This window comes from Amblyomma americanum, chromosome 5, assembly GCF_052857255.1.
Source record: "Amblyomma americanum isolate KBUSLIRL-KWMA chromosome 5, ASM5285725v1, whole genome shotgun sequence".
Classification (NCBI taxonomy): domain Eukaryota; kingdom Metazoa; phylum Arthropoda; class Arachnida; order Ixodida; family Ixodidae; genus Amblyomma; species Amblyomma americanum.
The window spans coordinates 171,366,997-171,381,839 of record NC_135501.1 but is presented as its reverse complement, the minus strand read 5'-3'; the positions used below and the strand labels follow the sequence as shown (position 1 = coordinate 171,381,839).

The following is a 14,843-nucleotide window of genomic DNA, read 5'->3' as shown; positions in this document are numbered from 1 at the left end:
AGGAAATCCATGGGATATGCTTCGAATTCTATTGAGTTGCGCTCCAAACGCAGCGGTGGCCAAGTGGGTGAGCAATCCCCTCGCATGCGGGAGGTGCGGGGTTCGATCCCCAATGCAGCCGGGTACCCACCGGTGATACAGTGGGTACAAGCTTTCCCCTGGTCTGGTTCGCGGCTTATTTAAGGTGAAATTCTTGGGAAATAGGCCTTTGATCCCACCTTGAACAAAATGAAAAAGCCTTGTGCCGTGGCGCTCTTTGGCCATAGATGGCCTTGCGCCATAAAAATGCATAATCATCATCAGAGTTACGCTCTAAATTCGTGCAATACTATCGGACCGAATCTGCAATGCATGTGAATTAGTCCGGCGCTTTGGCAAGCCACTGCAATTAACGTCTATCAATGCCTGCGTCCTGAAGCGTGAACAGGAAGCCTTCAAACCTAATGTTCAAAACGTTCGTGGAGCTCAGACAGACTTTCAACACTAGTGATAGCGAAGCACGTGAGACACAAAACACGTGGTTATTGTATTTCAGAAGTTACATTACACAAAGTTTTACATACTGGTAGCAATATTTCGCAGTTCATACGTGAGTCAGCGTCAATGCACTCCGCTTAGTAGCGATGAATTTCGTGGAGAAACGCGGACTGGACGCTCTCGCGTTACATCTTGCGGATGACAGCTGTGATGTCGGCTAATCGTGCATACCCCGACACTTTTTCTCCTACATGTCTCCAAACAATAAAGTTTGCAAAAGGTTTTGAATAAAGACGATGATAACATTCTTGAGTGTTATCATTTGAACGCGCTTCCTTCAAATCAAAGATAACAGCGATTAATTTGAAGGTAGTGAATTTATGACTAAAATCATGTATAATCTAAGCATAGTCTGACCAATTAGTCGCACATTTATTGCCGAGACACTAAGGCATCACGTCGGACAAAGCACGTGCACAAGTAACATATGTTTCGTGTGAAAGGTAAAGTTTGCAAAAGTTTTTGAATAAAGACGATGAGAACATTCTTGAGTGTTATCATTTGAACGCGCTTCCTTCAAATCAAAGATAACAGCGATTAATTTGAAGGTAGTGAATTTATGCCAAAAATCATGTATAATCTAAGCATAGTCTGACCAATTAGTCGCAAATTTATTGCCGAGACACTAAGGCATCACGTCGGACAAAGCACGTGCACAAGTTACATATGTTTCGTGTGAAAGGTAAAGTTGATACCACTCTCACCAGCAAATATGCTCCACCCTCATCAGCAAATATCCTCCAAACGCTTCCTTCTGCAGTACATCCGGTTAATATCTTTGGTGCTGCCATGAGTACATTCCCGGAAATGCGCGCGTTACCCAGGAGTCCGGACGCGGGCTGGTGACTCACCCTCCTTTGTCACATTGGGCTACAAAAGAATTGCTGGCCACTGAAGAACATCAAAATATAAATCTCGGGAATTCCCGGCACCTCATCCCCTTTTGAACTGATCCGCCGCCGCTCACTGGCAACTACTACATACGCAGCCACTTCCTTTTACTGAAATGGCCCATATCTTTCACCCAACACACTACCCTTCTTACTACTCCGAATGTGGGGAAACTCCTAAAACTGACCCTCCCCGTTAATCGTAAATTCAATGCCCTTCCAAACATTTACCAGCTAGGAAGCCACTTTTTTGCTAACAGGTGCCCCCGAACAGGTAAGCTCGTCGAGAGGCCTGGGCTGGAAGGATAGCCAGAGAGGTGGGCATAGGACTCGTCCACGGAGAGGAAAAAAAAGCTTTTAATAAAGTTTACACAAGCGGATTGTACCAGAATCATCGACTGTGTCTGTCTTGAATGGCAGCGTTTGTTTATTATAAACAAGATTTCTTTTGCATGGAGAGAATGAAAAAGCCAATGGGAGCAATTCTAACAGAGTACGAACTCGCCAAAGCGGTTTATTTTCTGAAAAAAGTGCACCAAAACTTGCGAAAGGATTGTGAAACAGCATGTTTGCACAAATGAACCTTAATGTTTGTTGCGAACGAACGCATCTTTTACAAAATAAAAAAAACGATGTACAGTGTTTTCGTTCTGAAAGCCACTGCAGTAGTGAATATGTTCGTTAATGTTTTCAGCCCCGAGTGCTAATTTTAAGAAAAAGGTGCTCTGAAAAAAAAAGAAGCATCCGACGGCATAATATGTCTACTATCTTTCTAATTGGTTGTGTGTGTTTGGTTTTGAGCAAAGCGAATTCCATAAAACGAAAAGTCAGTGAAGGCTGACTTGGGAGGTATTGTCACTGTAAGCGACGAAATGCAGCGTTCATTAACTCAGCTATTACTGTTGATGATATGAGCGGTAATAACTGATAAAGATATGACATTGACGTGTCGAAAAGGAGCTATGTGAGAATGATCACTGGATGTTTGCGGCTTTGATGCTATGCCCAGCCTTGTGAATGGGATTTATGTTTAGAAATATAGTCAATGGTTTGATACTGCGCCCAATCGTTCTACGATCTTAGAGCTTCCTTTGCTAGGAGTAATATAGTAAAAAAATAACCGGTAAGTAAGAGAAAGAAAATTTAGGTTCGGAGAAAAATGTAGTTACATATATGCCGCCTTATAGGAAGCATATTTCTGTATAACGCTGGTCCTAAACGTCGCGAGACCTTTTTTCATACGAGAAATCGCACTCCGCTTTTGAGGCCCAGCGTTACCACGGGTCGGGTTCTCAGTCGTGCAGGTGAGCTGTTATCAACAGGTGTTGCCTACCACCATACATACATGGGCAAAGGTCAGGGGCGACAGAGAGCAGGACGGGACAATGATAACGCTAGCGCTGTTATCAGTTACATTTTGTCACCACACATCCGTAAAATAGTAACTTATCTGGGGTTTCATAATCCTCTGATGTCACACATATCGACGATTTAAGCGTGGCGTCAGACTGAGCTCCTTCACCCGTGGAATAGCAGTGCTAATATTCCGCTGGAGATGGCCGGAAGAACCACTGTAATGACGCTAATACTTGGCGCATTTCTTTTTGCTGCATCTGAACAAGGTCAGTATATGTACAGGGTATTTGAAATTATTCAATACAGATTGATTTAAAAAAATATGTGCAATATATATGTCCATGCGGTCTGTGAAGGTTGATTATGCGGCAATGGCGGAGATTCATTATGTAACAGAATTCAACTAAAATACCAGTAATTAAAGAAAAAAATCTGATCAACTTTCTAATTTTTTTGTTTCAAGGCCCAAGGCTATCTTGAGAAGTTGAATACATTCAACATAGAATGCGATTTCAGAATATGGAATTTTTGAATCGGCATCGTGTTTCCAGATATCAAGCATATAAAATACGTGTTACGCAGCTCGCTAAGTTGGCTTCGCGAAGTCATGCGCTAATAAAATGGTGCCGCTGCACATGGCACCGTCACGGCAGTCACGTCAGCATCGTCTATTTCCTAAAAGACGTAAACTGCGTCTACATATGATTTAAGGGACGCCCATTTTATGAATACACAGTGAGGAAAAGCCAACTTGAAGGGACCTCGAAAACGTTTTTTTTTTTTCCACGTTCGCAATCTCGAAGCATTATGCCGGATCTGAAATTAACAAAAAAAATTGAGCTCGCTTTCGATTTTGACGGCCTTCAATCTAGCAATATAATCTTGCACCTTAAAACAAAAAATAAAAAAGATAATGAGTTAATTTTAGTTAGTTATTAGTAAGTTCAAAGCATTCTATCACATAATAATCTTCCACCGTCGCATAAAAACAAATTATAGACACCGCACCGAAGAATCCTTCACGGCTTTTTAAACATAATCTGCATTGTATAATCTGAAACACCGCGTATAAGAAAACCGATCTAGCTAAGAAGAATATAATTTTTTTTAATGAAAAGTTAAGATTAGCCTACCGTATCCCTTACCCAAGGGCTTAAAAGCGATGGAGAGACTTGTAACGAGCCCATCCAACGCCGCCAGATTGAGTGCACAGATTGAGTCACTGCGCCCGATTGTAGCATGCACAATTTACTTTAGTTGCAACAAGCTACAAGAAAAGTGAGTGCTACCTGCGTGCCGTATTGAGTTTTGTATGTACAATATATACCCCTTATGTGTACCTTGTATATGCTCTCTTATATACCCGGTGTTTTTTTTCAGCTGTTTACAGCTCGTTATTTGAAACCCTGTATGAGATACGTCGGTGCGGTCTGTGCAGGTGGATTGCACGCAAGGCGGACATTATGTACTACTGGCAACAAAAGTTTCAGGGAAGCGACTACTAGGGCAGATGTTTATTGTAGCTACATTTCGCTACCCTGTCGCCTGATATTGTATGACATCATTAAAGCCCTAATTGCTCCTTCCTCTCTCCACAATATCAGGCGACTGTATAGCGAGTTGGAGCTGCAGTAAATTTTTTCCCTAGATCTCGCGTCCCGGAAAATTCTGTCCGCAGTAGTAGGTGAGAGAGCTCAGTGAATAAACGATTATTTAACTAAAATTAACTAATTAGCTTTTACTTTTGATTTCAGGGGTCAATTTTATATTCAGAAATTCAAGGCGGTCGACATAAAAGCTCAGTTAACTTTTCAAATGTTCTTTATCGGCAATGCAGCTAGAAATAGTCAACGTCAAAAGTACGCCTTTTTTAGCTGGTGAAGTTGGCTTCCCGCAAGGCTAATTTTTAAAATGGTGTCGCTCGCATCTTTAATGCGGCAAGTACGGAAGCAATTTGTCTATTTTATGCCGTAGAAGCCTTTAACGCGATTTCCGCGACAATACAAGGCCAAGCGACGCCTTTTTAAAATGGTGCATTGCGGGAAGCCCACTTTACGAGTTTAAAAATGCATATTTTTGACGTTAAATATTTCGCAATGCATAGCCAATAAAAACACTTAAAAAGTAGACTCGGCTTCTTTGTATGTTCCACTTTTTAGGTGTTCTTTATTGGCTATGCATTGCGAAATTTTTAACGTAAAAAATATGCATTTTTAAACACGTAAAGTTTGCCTCCCGCAAAAGTGTGGACTCGGCTTCTTTGTATGTTACCCGCCGTGGTGGCTCAGTGGTTAGGGCGCTCGGCTACTGATCAGGAGTACCCGGGTTCGAACCCGACCGCGGCGGCTGCGTTTTTATGGACGCAAAGCGCTAAGGCGCCCGTGTGCTGTGCGATGTCAGTGCACGTTAAAGATCCCAAGGTGGTCGAAATTATTCCGGAGCCCTCCACTACGGCACCTCTTTCTTCTTTCACTCCCTCCTTTATCCCTTCCTTTACGGCGCGGTTCAGGTGTCCAACGATGTATGAGACAGATACTGCGCTATTTCCTTTCCCCCAAAACCAATTAATATTATTATTATTATTATTATTTTATGTTATGTTGGCCTTGAAATCAAAAGTGAAAAGTTCATTAGTTAGCTTTAGTTAATTAATCGCTCCAACACTGAACTGTATCACGTATATAATGTCCGCCTTGCTGTAGAATCCACCTCCACGGACCGCACCGACGTATTTGTCTCATCGTTGAAAATAACGATCTCTAAACAATTAATACAAACACCCGGTATACCTTTTCCGCCAAGCGAAGAGCCAACTGGTGTATGCATGTGAGTTAATTGAGATTCTCAGGCACCTTAGCGTTTTTCCTCCATAAAAACGCAGCCGCCGAGGTCGGGTTTGAACCCGGGAACTCCGGATCATGAGCGCTCGACAACTGATCCTTAGTTCCCGGTTTCGAACCCGACCGCGGCGGCTGCGTATTTATGGAGGAAAAACGCTAAGGCGCCCGTGTGCTGTGCGATGTCAGTGCACATTAAAGATCCCCAGGTGGTCGAAATTATTCCGGAGCCCTCCACTACGGCACCTATTTCTTCCTCTATTCTTTAACTCCCTCCCTTATCCCTTCCCATATGGCGCGGTTCAGGTGTCCAAGGATATATGAGACAGATACTGCGCCATTTCCTTTCCCCCCCAAAAAACCAATTATTATTATTATTAGATTCGTACGTCGCACTGGAGGGGGGTAGGGGAGAGAAATTAATGGGAATGCTCAGCCCTATAACTCTCTCCATAAGTAGGGACCACCAGAACGGGGCTGAGCGAAGGAGAGGGATTAAAGAGAAATGTGAGAGGATGTGAGTAAGGAGCTGGAGGAAGGGGGGTGTATGTGGGTTGATGAGGTCGGCCATGGCTGCCACAGGGGTGGAGGGAGGGGAGTTGAGGGAGCCGAAGAGCGGAGTTCTTACACGTGGGGCTGTATGCAAGGGACCGACTGCTTCTCCAAAGCAATCGACCCTGCTTGCGAGATACCTCAGTTTTGGTAAACAACGCTTGTATAATAATCTGCATCAGTCCTAAATTATGCACAGCTGCTCTTATCCTGACATTAAACTAATGCAGTCCTGAATGAGTGGCAAGCAGCCTACAAATTTATTGTTTATTTATTTTTCATCTATTTTTCACGCCAGCCTGTGAGTAATTATTCTATGTACTATCTTCAGTGCTGTCAGAACAACTGGGTTAGCTGGCCAGTAGGAGAAATAAATTTTACATTTCTATCTTTGTGTCTTTTCCTCACTTACATTGATTCGTTTCCAAACAAATTCTTCCTTCGTTCGCTTTTCGCACAAAATGGGTACTGCCTGCCTTATGGGGTCTCCTAAATTTTGTTTGAATTTCTTTCTCTGGACGTTATGAACTGTTCGTGCTTAGTACGGTGCCCAAGCTATTATGTGTACTCTCGTGAGTTGCTTTTTTCGTCCCACTGCGTAGCTTTGTGTCTAGTACCTTCTGGTCAAAGCTAAACTTCTTACTGGCCTCCTTATGCTTTTTTGAGGTATTTGTTGCCCAGACGCTGCTTGTAGCCGTCGTTACTTGTTCGTTGATTGCGTCTTCATTTTCCCATCCCAGTTTATCGGATAATCGCTCGCTCCTCAACGCGGTCAGCACATATTTACACTTATTTTGTATGACAATTCGTATATACAGGGACGGCGTCATTTTTTTCCTTGGCATCCACTGTCAAAGCGAAGGAATACTCCAAGTTTGGTTTACACCCCTACGAAACAGGTGAGAAGAAGTCGTTGCCGCCGCTGTTGGGAAATGAGGAATTCTCGTGAACATCTCAGTGGCTTGTTAGTGAATTTGGTTCCTAAAGAGTCAAGACAAACATTACATTGACTCTGAATGCCATCGAACTGACACTGATGAGAAGTGGTACCTTGTTGAAGTAGCATGCACAAAGTCAATAATATCGGATTCGCTTTAATTACTTGAGCTTTAAGATCTCTCAGGTCAATATGTGGCGACATCGAGCATCTAGCAGGATATTATTACGACAACCTCTCACAAATATGCCTACTTGTCGAATGGTGGCTGTAGTGCCGATCCTTTAACAGGGGTAGTTACTTCTGAACGATCAGATACTGTTGTTGCTACAGATCTGCTCCTAGAGTTAGCTCGGTTATGGCTGAGAAGTTCTCGTTAATGACGTAGTACGGCACTGACAAAGTGGAATTTACCATGGCGAAAATATTTCGCTCAGATATTGCTGTAAACATAAAATATGCTAGAAACTGTAGTAATGTTCAAACTAGCGTAGTCTGATATTTCACAAACAATCTGTTATATTGTGAGACTTCGTAGGATTGTGTCGAAGACTACACAGACGCCCTGAGAATGCTTTCTTTTCTTTGTAAGCTGAGCTCTTGTTTTATTTTATAGATCTGCACCACTGCACACCGCGAGATGTGGACCACTGCTACGACCTCTACGTTAACTTTCTATGGAATCCGGAGTTTAATCCAAATCCTTGGGGCAAATTTAATGAACAGGCATTTAACAAAGCTTGCAGGTAAGGACGCCTTTGTAAGCAAAAAATTTATTCATAAAGAATATATTACTATAGAGCGTGCAATGTACTTAAAAAAATAAATGAGCCCGAAATACCCTTTTCTCAATTTGTACTGCAATTTACCAGTAATACTGCTCACTACCAAAAGGAGTGTCTTTGTTTAATGAGGCGAATTTGGCGTGTTGGTACATAATTGCAGGCGCAGCAGCGCGCAAGAGACGGGGATATAGTACACAGGCAAGGAAGAGCGCTGAACTTCCAACAATTATTTATTGTTAGAAATGTCTAACGGTCTTTTTAACTCCGTTTTTTTCACTTAGCGAGGTAAAGGAAAAGGCTCCGTGTCACCTGCAACTCGCAAACTGCTCCGACGAAGTAAGATCCGGATTGCGCCACCGTGAAAAAGGCTATGAAGCGGTGCGGGACATCGTGTGTGAGGGGACTCCCTTGAAAGGTGAGGAGCGTGAACATTAACAAGGGTAATTAAACTGTTTAAGAAATGTGAGCGAAAAAAAAACATCAAATAAATTTTTTCCTCATGTTTTTGTTTCCTTTTAAGACGATTTGAAAGGATAGTTTGAACAACTTAAATTTTGATTTGCCTCAGCGATGGTTAGTTCCCGGGTTCGAACCCGACCTCGGTGGCTGCGTTTTGATGGAGGGAGAACGCTAAGGCGCCCGTGTGCTGTGCGATGTCAGTGCACGTTAAAGATCCCCAGGCGGTCGAAATTATCCCGGAGCCCTCCACTACGGCACCTCTCTCATCCATTCTTCTTTCACTCTCTCCTTTATCCCTTCCCTTACAGCGCGGTTCAGGTGTCCACCGATATATGAGACAGATATTGCGCCATTTCCTTTCCCCAAAAACCATTTATTATTATTATTATCAGCGATGGTTAAACATGGTTCAATGCGTATCTTGAAAAAGCGAGGAATGATTGCAACTGAAATAGGCGTCGGCGGTAGAGAACAGGGAAGCTCGCGGAGCAAGAACTGTTTGTTGCCTTCAGAATCAGGAGCACGGTTTTCACTCCTAAAGATATAACTTTTTTTTTCACACACTGCTGCTTTACACGAGACTATGCTGCCACTGCGACCGATTTTAGGTCCACGATGTAAAAATTTTAAATCTTTCAATACTGAATGAATGTGAGAGGTGAGCTTAGCTTGCCCCGGAAACTGCGACTGCAAATCGTCTTCAGTGTCAAATTTTTCTGCACACCAGTGCGGTGTCGTTCGTCTACGGACTCTTAACAATTAATTTTTGTTTCCATGTCCAAGCAGGTTAACTTTCCTTTTTTACGAATACATACCGTGTTTTTTTTTTGTGCGTGCTTTAGAATGCTCACGAGAGTTTTTTTCAGTAAAGCACAGCCAAAACTATCCATGGCTACACCCGATAAAAAAAAATATTCGCTTTATGTAAACACTAATGCTGCTACCCCTTATGCTTTGTATCGTACTAATTTTTAACATAATTTGGTTTTGTCTTATTAAAGTAAAAGAGATTTTCAAATTTGTTTCATTCAGAAAGCAACTAATTATATATTGCCGGCTATTAAAAGCAAAAAATTATCCAGTCGCTGCCTCGGACCGTTAGCAATGCTGCTTATGTATTTATATGGCAATATTCGTCATTTTCTTTTAAAGAGTTCCTGTTACGCGGCTGATGCAAAAACAAAGATCGCGCATGCACGCATCAAGTCCTAATCTACGGCACTTAATGAGAAACAAAGCCCCGGCATCTTATATCTTAAAACACATGTCCAACGGGGTTTTATTCAAAATTTGCGTTTTCGGATTCAGATCCGCCCCTGTGGCACGTGAACATGAATTGAGATACACATAACTGAAGCGATCTCCCGCATAGCTTTTGTATTTTTAACTGCCTGTTGACTTAGCAGCGCCAGGCCATTTATCTGGAGCTGTGTGAGGGGTTCGCAGGATTGTTAGCCAGCAAGCAAAAAACAATGAAAGGTGAATTAGTGCACTCTCTTGAAAGGGATGCTTGTGTAATAAAGCACGTACCCGCCTCGCCGTGCAAGCTTTCGTCAGCTAGCGTAATGCTTTTTGATGTGGCTATCGCGTAGGACTGCTCGGCATATAAGCATTTCAGTTTCGTGCTAAAATGGCCATGCTGCACGCAGATTTCGCAACGGCCTTCCTGTGCATGAACCCAGAAAAGTTCGGTCGTTGTATGGAACAACACCTGCCACCAGTTCAACCAGGAGAGCAGCGACTCTTTCTGATCTACCCCTTCTGCGAGTAAGTTTTACTTCCATGCATTCGCTAGGCTTTGCAGCTTCTTTTACTTAAACCAAAGAAAGTAAAAAGAGCTTACCAAACATTATTCATTTTGGTTAATTTTGTGCACTTCTAAAATATACTTAGCAACTTATTTCAATGTTCATTATCCACAACGCTTGCGTAAGGAAGACGTATGCAAAGCTGTCATTGCCAGAATAGTCCTGAAATACCTGCAAAACGTTTAAGGTCACCAGTTGACCACTATTTCGATTTGAACTCGTTGTGCAAGCTATCAACAAGTGTAGTGTTTTTGATGTAGGAACACGTGGGAACTACGGAAGTGCAAAGAGCATTTTTTAAAAACCGAGTGATATACCAGGAGTGCAGCTTTCTTTCCGAATAGAATGAGAATAGTGTAGGCAACAACGGAATCGGATACGAATGGAATATTCTCATGAAAATCCGAAACCCCTCCAGGCGCACGGAGGAAAACGGCAAACGATAGCAGCAGTGCTGGAGTACGGTGTTTTATCTCATGGAGTTACTGGTGTATCCGTGAAAAGTCACTCCACTAATCTTCACCAGGGGGATGCAATATAGAGTCAGTATGGGAGCTTAATGGTCAGTATATGATTCGAAAGCGAATGAACTAGCACCTTAAACGTCGAAGTGAATCGAAGGACTCCACTACGGCGTCCCCCACAGCCTATGCACAGCTTTCGGACTGTAAACGCTCCTTACCGTACCGTACCGCACCATACCGTACCATACCATACCACACCATACCATATCATACCATGCCATACCATACCGTACTGTACTGTACCGTACCGTACCGTATCGTATCGTATCATATCGTATTGTAGCATAGCATAGCATAGCATAGCATACCATACCGTACCGTACGTCTTACCATACTATGCCGTACCGTGCCGTACCATACCATACCGTATCGTACCGTACCGTACCGTATCGTATCGTATTGTAGCATAGCATAGCATTGCATAGCATAGCATACAATAGCATAGCATAGCATACCATACCATACCATACCCTACCCTACCGTACCGTACGTCTTACCATGCCATGCCGTACCGTGCCGTACCATACGATATCATACCGTATCGTACCGTACCGTATCGTATCGTATCGTATCGTATTGTAGCATAGCAGAGCATATCATAGCATTGCATACCACCGCATAGCATAGCATAGCATTGCATACCATACCATAGCATAGCATAGCATAGCATAACATAGCATAGCATAGAATAGCATAGCATAGCATACCATACCCTACCGTACCGTACGTCTTACCATACCATGCCGTACCGTACCGTACCATACCCTACCGTACCGTACGTCTTACCATACCATACCGTACCATACCATACCATGCCGTACCGTACCGTATCGTATCGTATTGTAGCATAGCATAACATAGCATAGAATAGCATAGCATACCATACCATACCATACCGTACGTCTTACCATACCATGCCGTACCGTACCATACCATACCATACCAACTAGCACCACACCTTAGTAGTTAGACCAGCACGAACTGAGACATGCCCTCGGAGATCAGGCATAGCTGCATAGTTATGGAAGCCTAGTTGAGCCCTACTGCCTCAGCCAATCTTTGAGGTCGTGCATGAGCATTATGAACTCGACCACAAGAACGGACCGCATCGTTGCGCTGAACTTTCCTGTTCGCATAGAGTGAACGTGGCTGCATCATGAGTGGCGTCGTAGTTGAGCGTTTTGTCCACTGTGACGACTGCTTAGTTTCCGTTTTTGAAAACTATTCGAATAGTTGTAAATAATTTAAAGAAGGAAACTCTAATTTGCTGAGGGATCAGAATAGAAAGGTATTCAATTCAACATTAAAAAAAATTGAATATTCTCATAAGTCTAGAGGAAACACAACCAAAACGAAGTAGCGAGAGAGAAAGAGAAGCCCTTTAACTGAAGGAAAGGAGAATTGCGCCGGCGTTTAAATCCGCTGACTTGCTACTCTGCGTAGGAAAGCGATTTGGGGAGAGAAAGCGGAAATGAGAGATGTGTAGGAAATGGGATGACAAAGTTCCGTGCATGGAGAATGCGCAGCGCTGAGCGGTGGACAAAATAGTCCATCGTTTCCACCCTTCATCTCCTGGCCTACTTCCAAAAAGAAGTGAAATATACTAGAAGGATCTAAAGTACAGGAGAGGGACGTCGGAAGTGTTTGAAGTCAAACTCAGGCACACGTTCTCGTTTATGAACTTCCTTTCATCGTGACTTTGCTACATTGACATCCGTAAGTAACTCGCCACTTTTGCAACCAGGTACATTTTCTGTCTATTTTCGCAGAGAAAAACACGGGAATCTTGCATTCGTGATGTTTGCTGCTCCACTGTTCTCGTCGTTTCAGAGAATACCAAGGAGATATCGAGTGCTACGAGCCAGCCTTCGAGTCGTCGTGCCAAATATCCCTAGAACGCGCCAAGGCTGCTTTCATCAGGGCCTACGACGCCATGGCACTGCTGAGGGGTTGCAAGGAGTCGCCTAACTCTGCCGGGGCTTTTCTGCAGCTAGAGTTTGCACTGGGAGTCCTTGCACTGCTGGTGCTGCTGCAGCGGTTTACGTCATGGTGATGGGTGCCTGGCGTGACAACGCATGAAGGACTAAGTCGGGAGTGCGACCGCTTTCACAGAATTATACTCCAACTCCACCACACCCCACATCTCGACGCAAAGTTTTCTGCTATCTTAACAACGGAAAGATATCTGCTTAAGGACTTGCGGATATTTTTTCCTACGGTGTAGAGATGATCGACATGCTTCTGTGTTTGTTTTGAAGAAAAGATTCCGCTCCATAAAAACTCATGCAATATATTTGTCACAAAATGAGAAAAGAGATGGAGTAAAAAATAGGCATGATGCCAGCAACTTTTCACACTTCAGCATTCGGCATGGCGAGGCAAATGGTATAAAGATTTGACAAAGGTCTTCAATAGGAAACATGCAAACAAGATTTGCTTGCAATTTTCATTCGATAATTTAAAAAATCTATCTCCCTCCTACCTGCCTAACAGGTGAGTCTTTCTGCTCTGTTGTATGCTGTGGCAGCGGTCCATATACCCCTGCCCCTGTCCTTCACTGCCGCTGCCCTCTCCCTTTCCCCCTCCTTGTCCTTTCTGTCCCATTTTTTACGCTAGCCTCATTTCAAGTGCTTCAAGCTTCGATGGCACATATCCTGCGATGAGCAGCATCTTTGCCTTCCGCGTTTATTTTTTCAATAAATCGCTAAACATAATGAATAATGGATAATATACTGCTCCTCATCTCATAGACTTGGCGTACCTGGTAGCCTCTGCTTTACTTTTTCCTGAGAAGACAAATGGAACAAAGTAGGGCTTTTGGCGATGTCTTTCAAGCGCTCCGCCAGGTATTCTGGACGCAGCTGCTGTAGTCGCATAATCCACGTGAAGAAAAAACTAAAAAAAATATTGCAATTTGTAAGGCGTCTGGTTCAGCTGTGACGGCTGGCAGCACGATTCCGCAGGTCTCGAAGATTGTCACCACTTAGAAATCTACGCGAAGGTGTGCCAGGAGAAACGACGCTCTTGTCACCGTCCGGGAGCAACACTCTCTACATTTTGTTTCGCCGTACTGAAAGCTTCTTTCGGAAGGTACCCCGCTGAATGGTGGAGAGTTAGACAAAACAAGTATACAGGTAAGTACACCCTGTTGACCAGGTGTGTATGGAGATTTGAATCGCGGAAGCAGCAGAAGTATTGTGACGTCACATCTACAGCTTCGAGAGGTGGCCGCCAGTTGCGGCGGTGATATGATACAACATAAGAAAAAAAGTCTTTTTCGGCTTTTTTTGCAAAAGCTGCGCATTCATTATTTTTAGCAGTTCAAATTTAGTTTGCATACGCGAAAGTTGCACGTGTGCTGTGCGATATCACTGCGCGTTAGAGAACCCCAGGTGGTCGATATTGTTCCGGAGCCCTTCACAGCCGCCCCCCCCCCCTTCTCTCTTTCTTCTTTCCCTCCCACCTTCCTTCCTTCCCTTACGGCATGGTTCCGGCGTCCACCGAGATATGTGAGACAATTACTGTGCCATTTAATTCCCCCCAAAGACCACTAATATTGAGAACTGCAGCGGCAAAACTTTGTTTCGGTATTCCATTTCCGCCAGTACATAAAACTCTCATTTAGCTTTTATCTGCACACTGAAGCTCGGTCGGTTAAACGCGGCTCCACAGGAAAAATACTTTTGTCTCCTATTTTAAACAGCCATTTGTGCGATGTGCCGGAAACAAGGAAGCTCTGTTTAATAACTGAAAAGATTCTTTTTTAGGACGCGTTACAAAAACCTATAAATTTCATCGACTCCACTGTAATCTTCATGATAATCAGTGAGTTCTTTTAGCATGTCATATTGGTTTTTCTTTTTGAGTAAGAGGATCTTTGCATCTTTCGTGTATTCAGTCGGCTCTTCGATCACATTTAACTTCGATGCAGTATTATTCTTGCGGCAACTACAACCTGATTTTTCGTCTTTCGGGTGGAAGGAAAGAAGATATCTTTTATTCCTTCGAAAGAAAATATTTTTTTCATTTATTTGAAAAAATATAGTAAATGAAGAAAAAAAAAACAATCGTTCTTTGTATCGGCCTTAGTAACGCTCCTTGCTTCGTCGTGCCATTGTATTCCAGAATTTACTGCCGTATCATAAGCACAAGAAATAC

General features: G+C 43.2%; 1 protein-coding gene across 1 annotated transcript; it reads left to right on the top strand.

The window, feature by feature from the left end:
• Positions 1–7,729: 7,729 nt before the first annotated feature.
• Positions 7,730–12,864, top strand: LOC144135290 (uncharacterized). The gene is made up of 4 exons (XM_077668004.1): positions 7,730–7,855; positions 8,176–8,309; positions 10,003–10,120; positions 12,516–12,864. Exons 3-4 carry the CDS (start codon positions 10,026–10,028, stop codon positions 12,736–12,738), a joined length of 318 nt encoding a protein of 105 aa, XP_077524130.1. The 5' UTR covers positions 7,730–7,855; positions 8,176–8,309; positions 10,003–10,025; the 3' UTR covers positions 12,739–12,864.
• The last annotated feature ends 1,979 nt before the right edge of the window (positions 12,865–14,843 follow it).

Bases quoted from the DNA above. Each gene is read 5' to 3' on its own strand.
- LOC144135290 (XM_077668004.1), top strand. From the start codon at position 10,026: ATGAACCCAGAAAAGTTCGGTCGTTGTATGGAACAACACCTGCCACCA. The intron at 10,121-12,515 runs GTAAGTTTTACT...TCGTCGTTTCAG, and splicing joins CTGATCTACCCCTTCTGCGA to AGAATACCAAGGAGATATCG.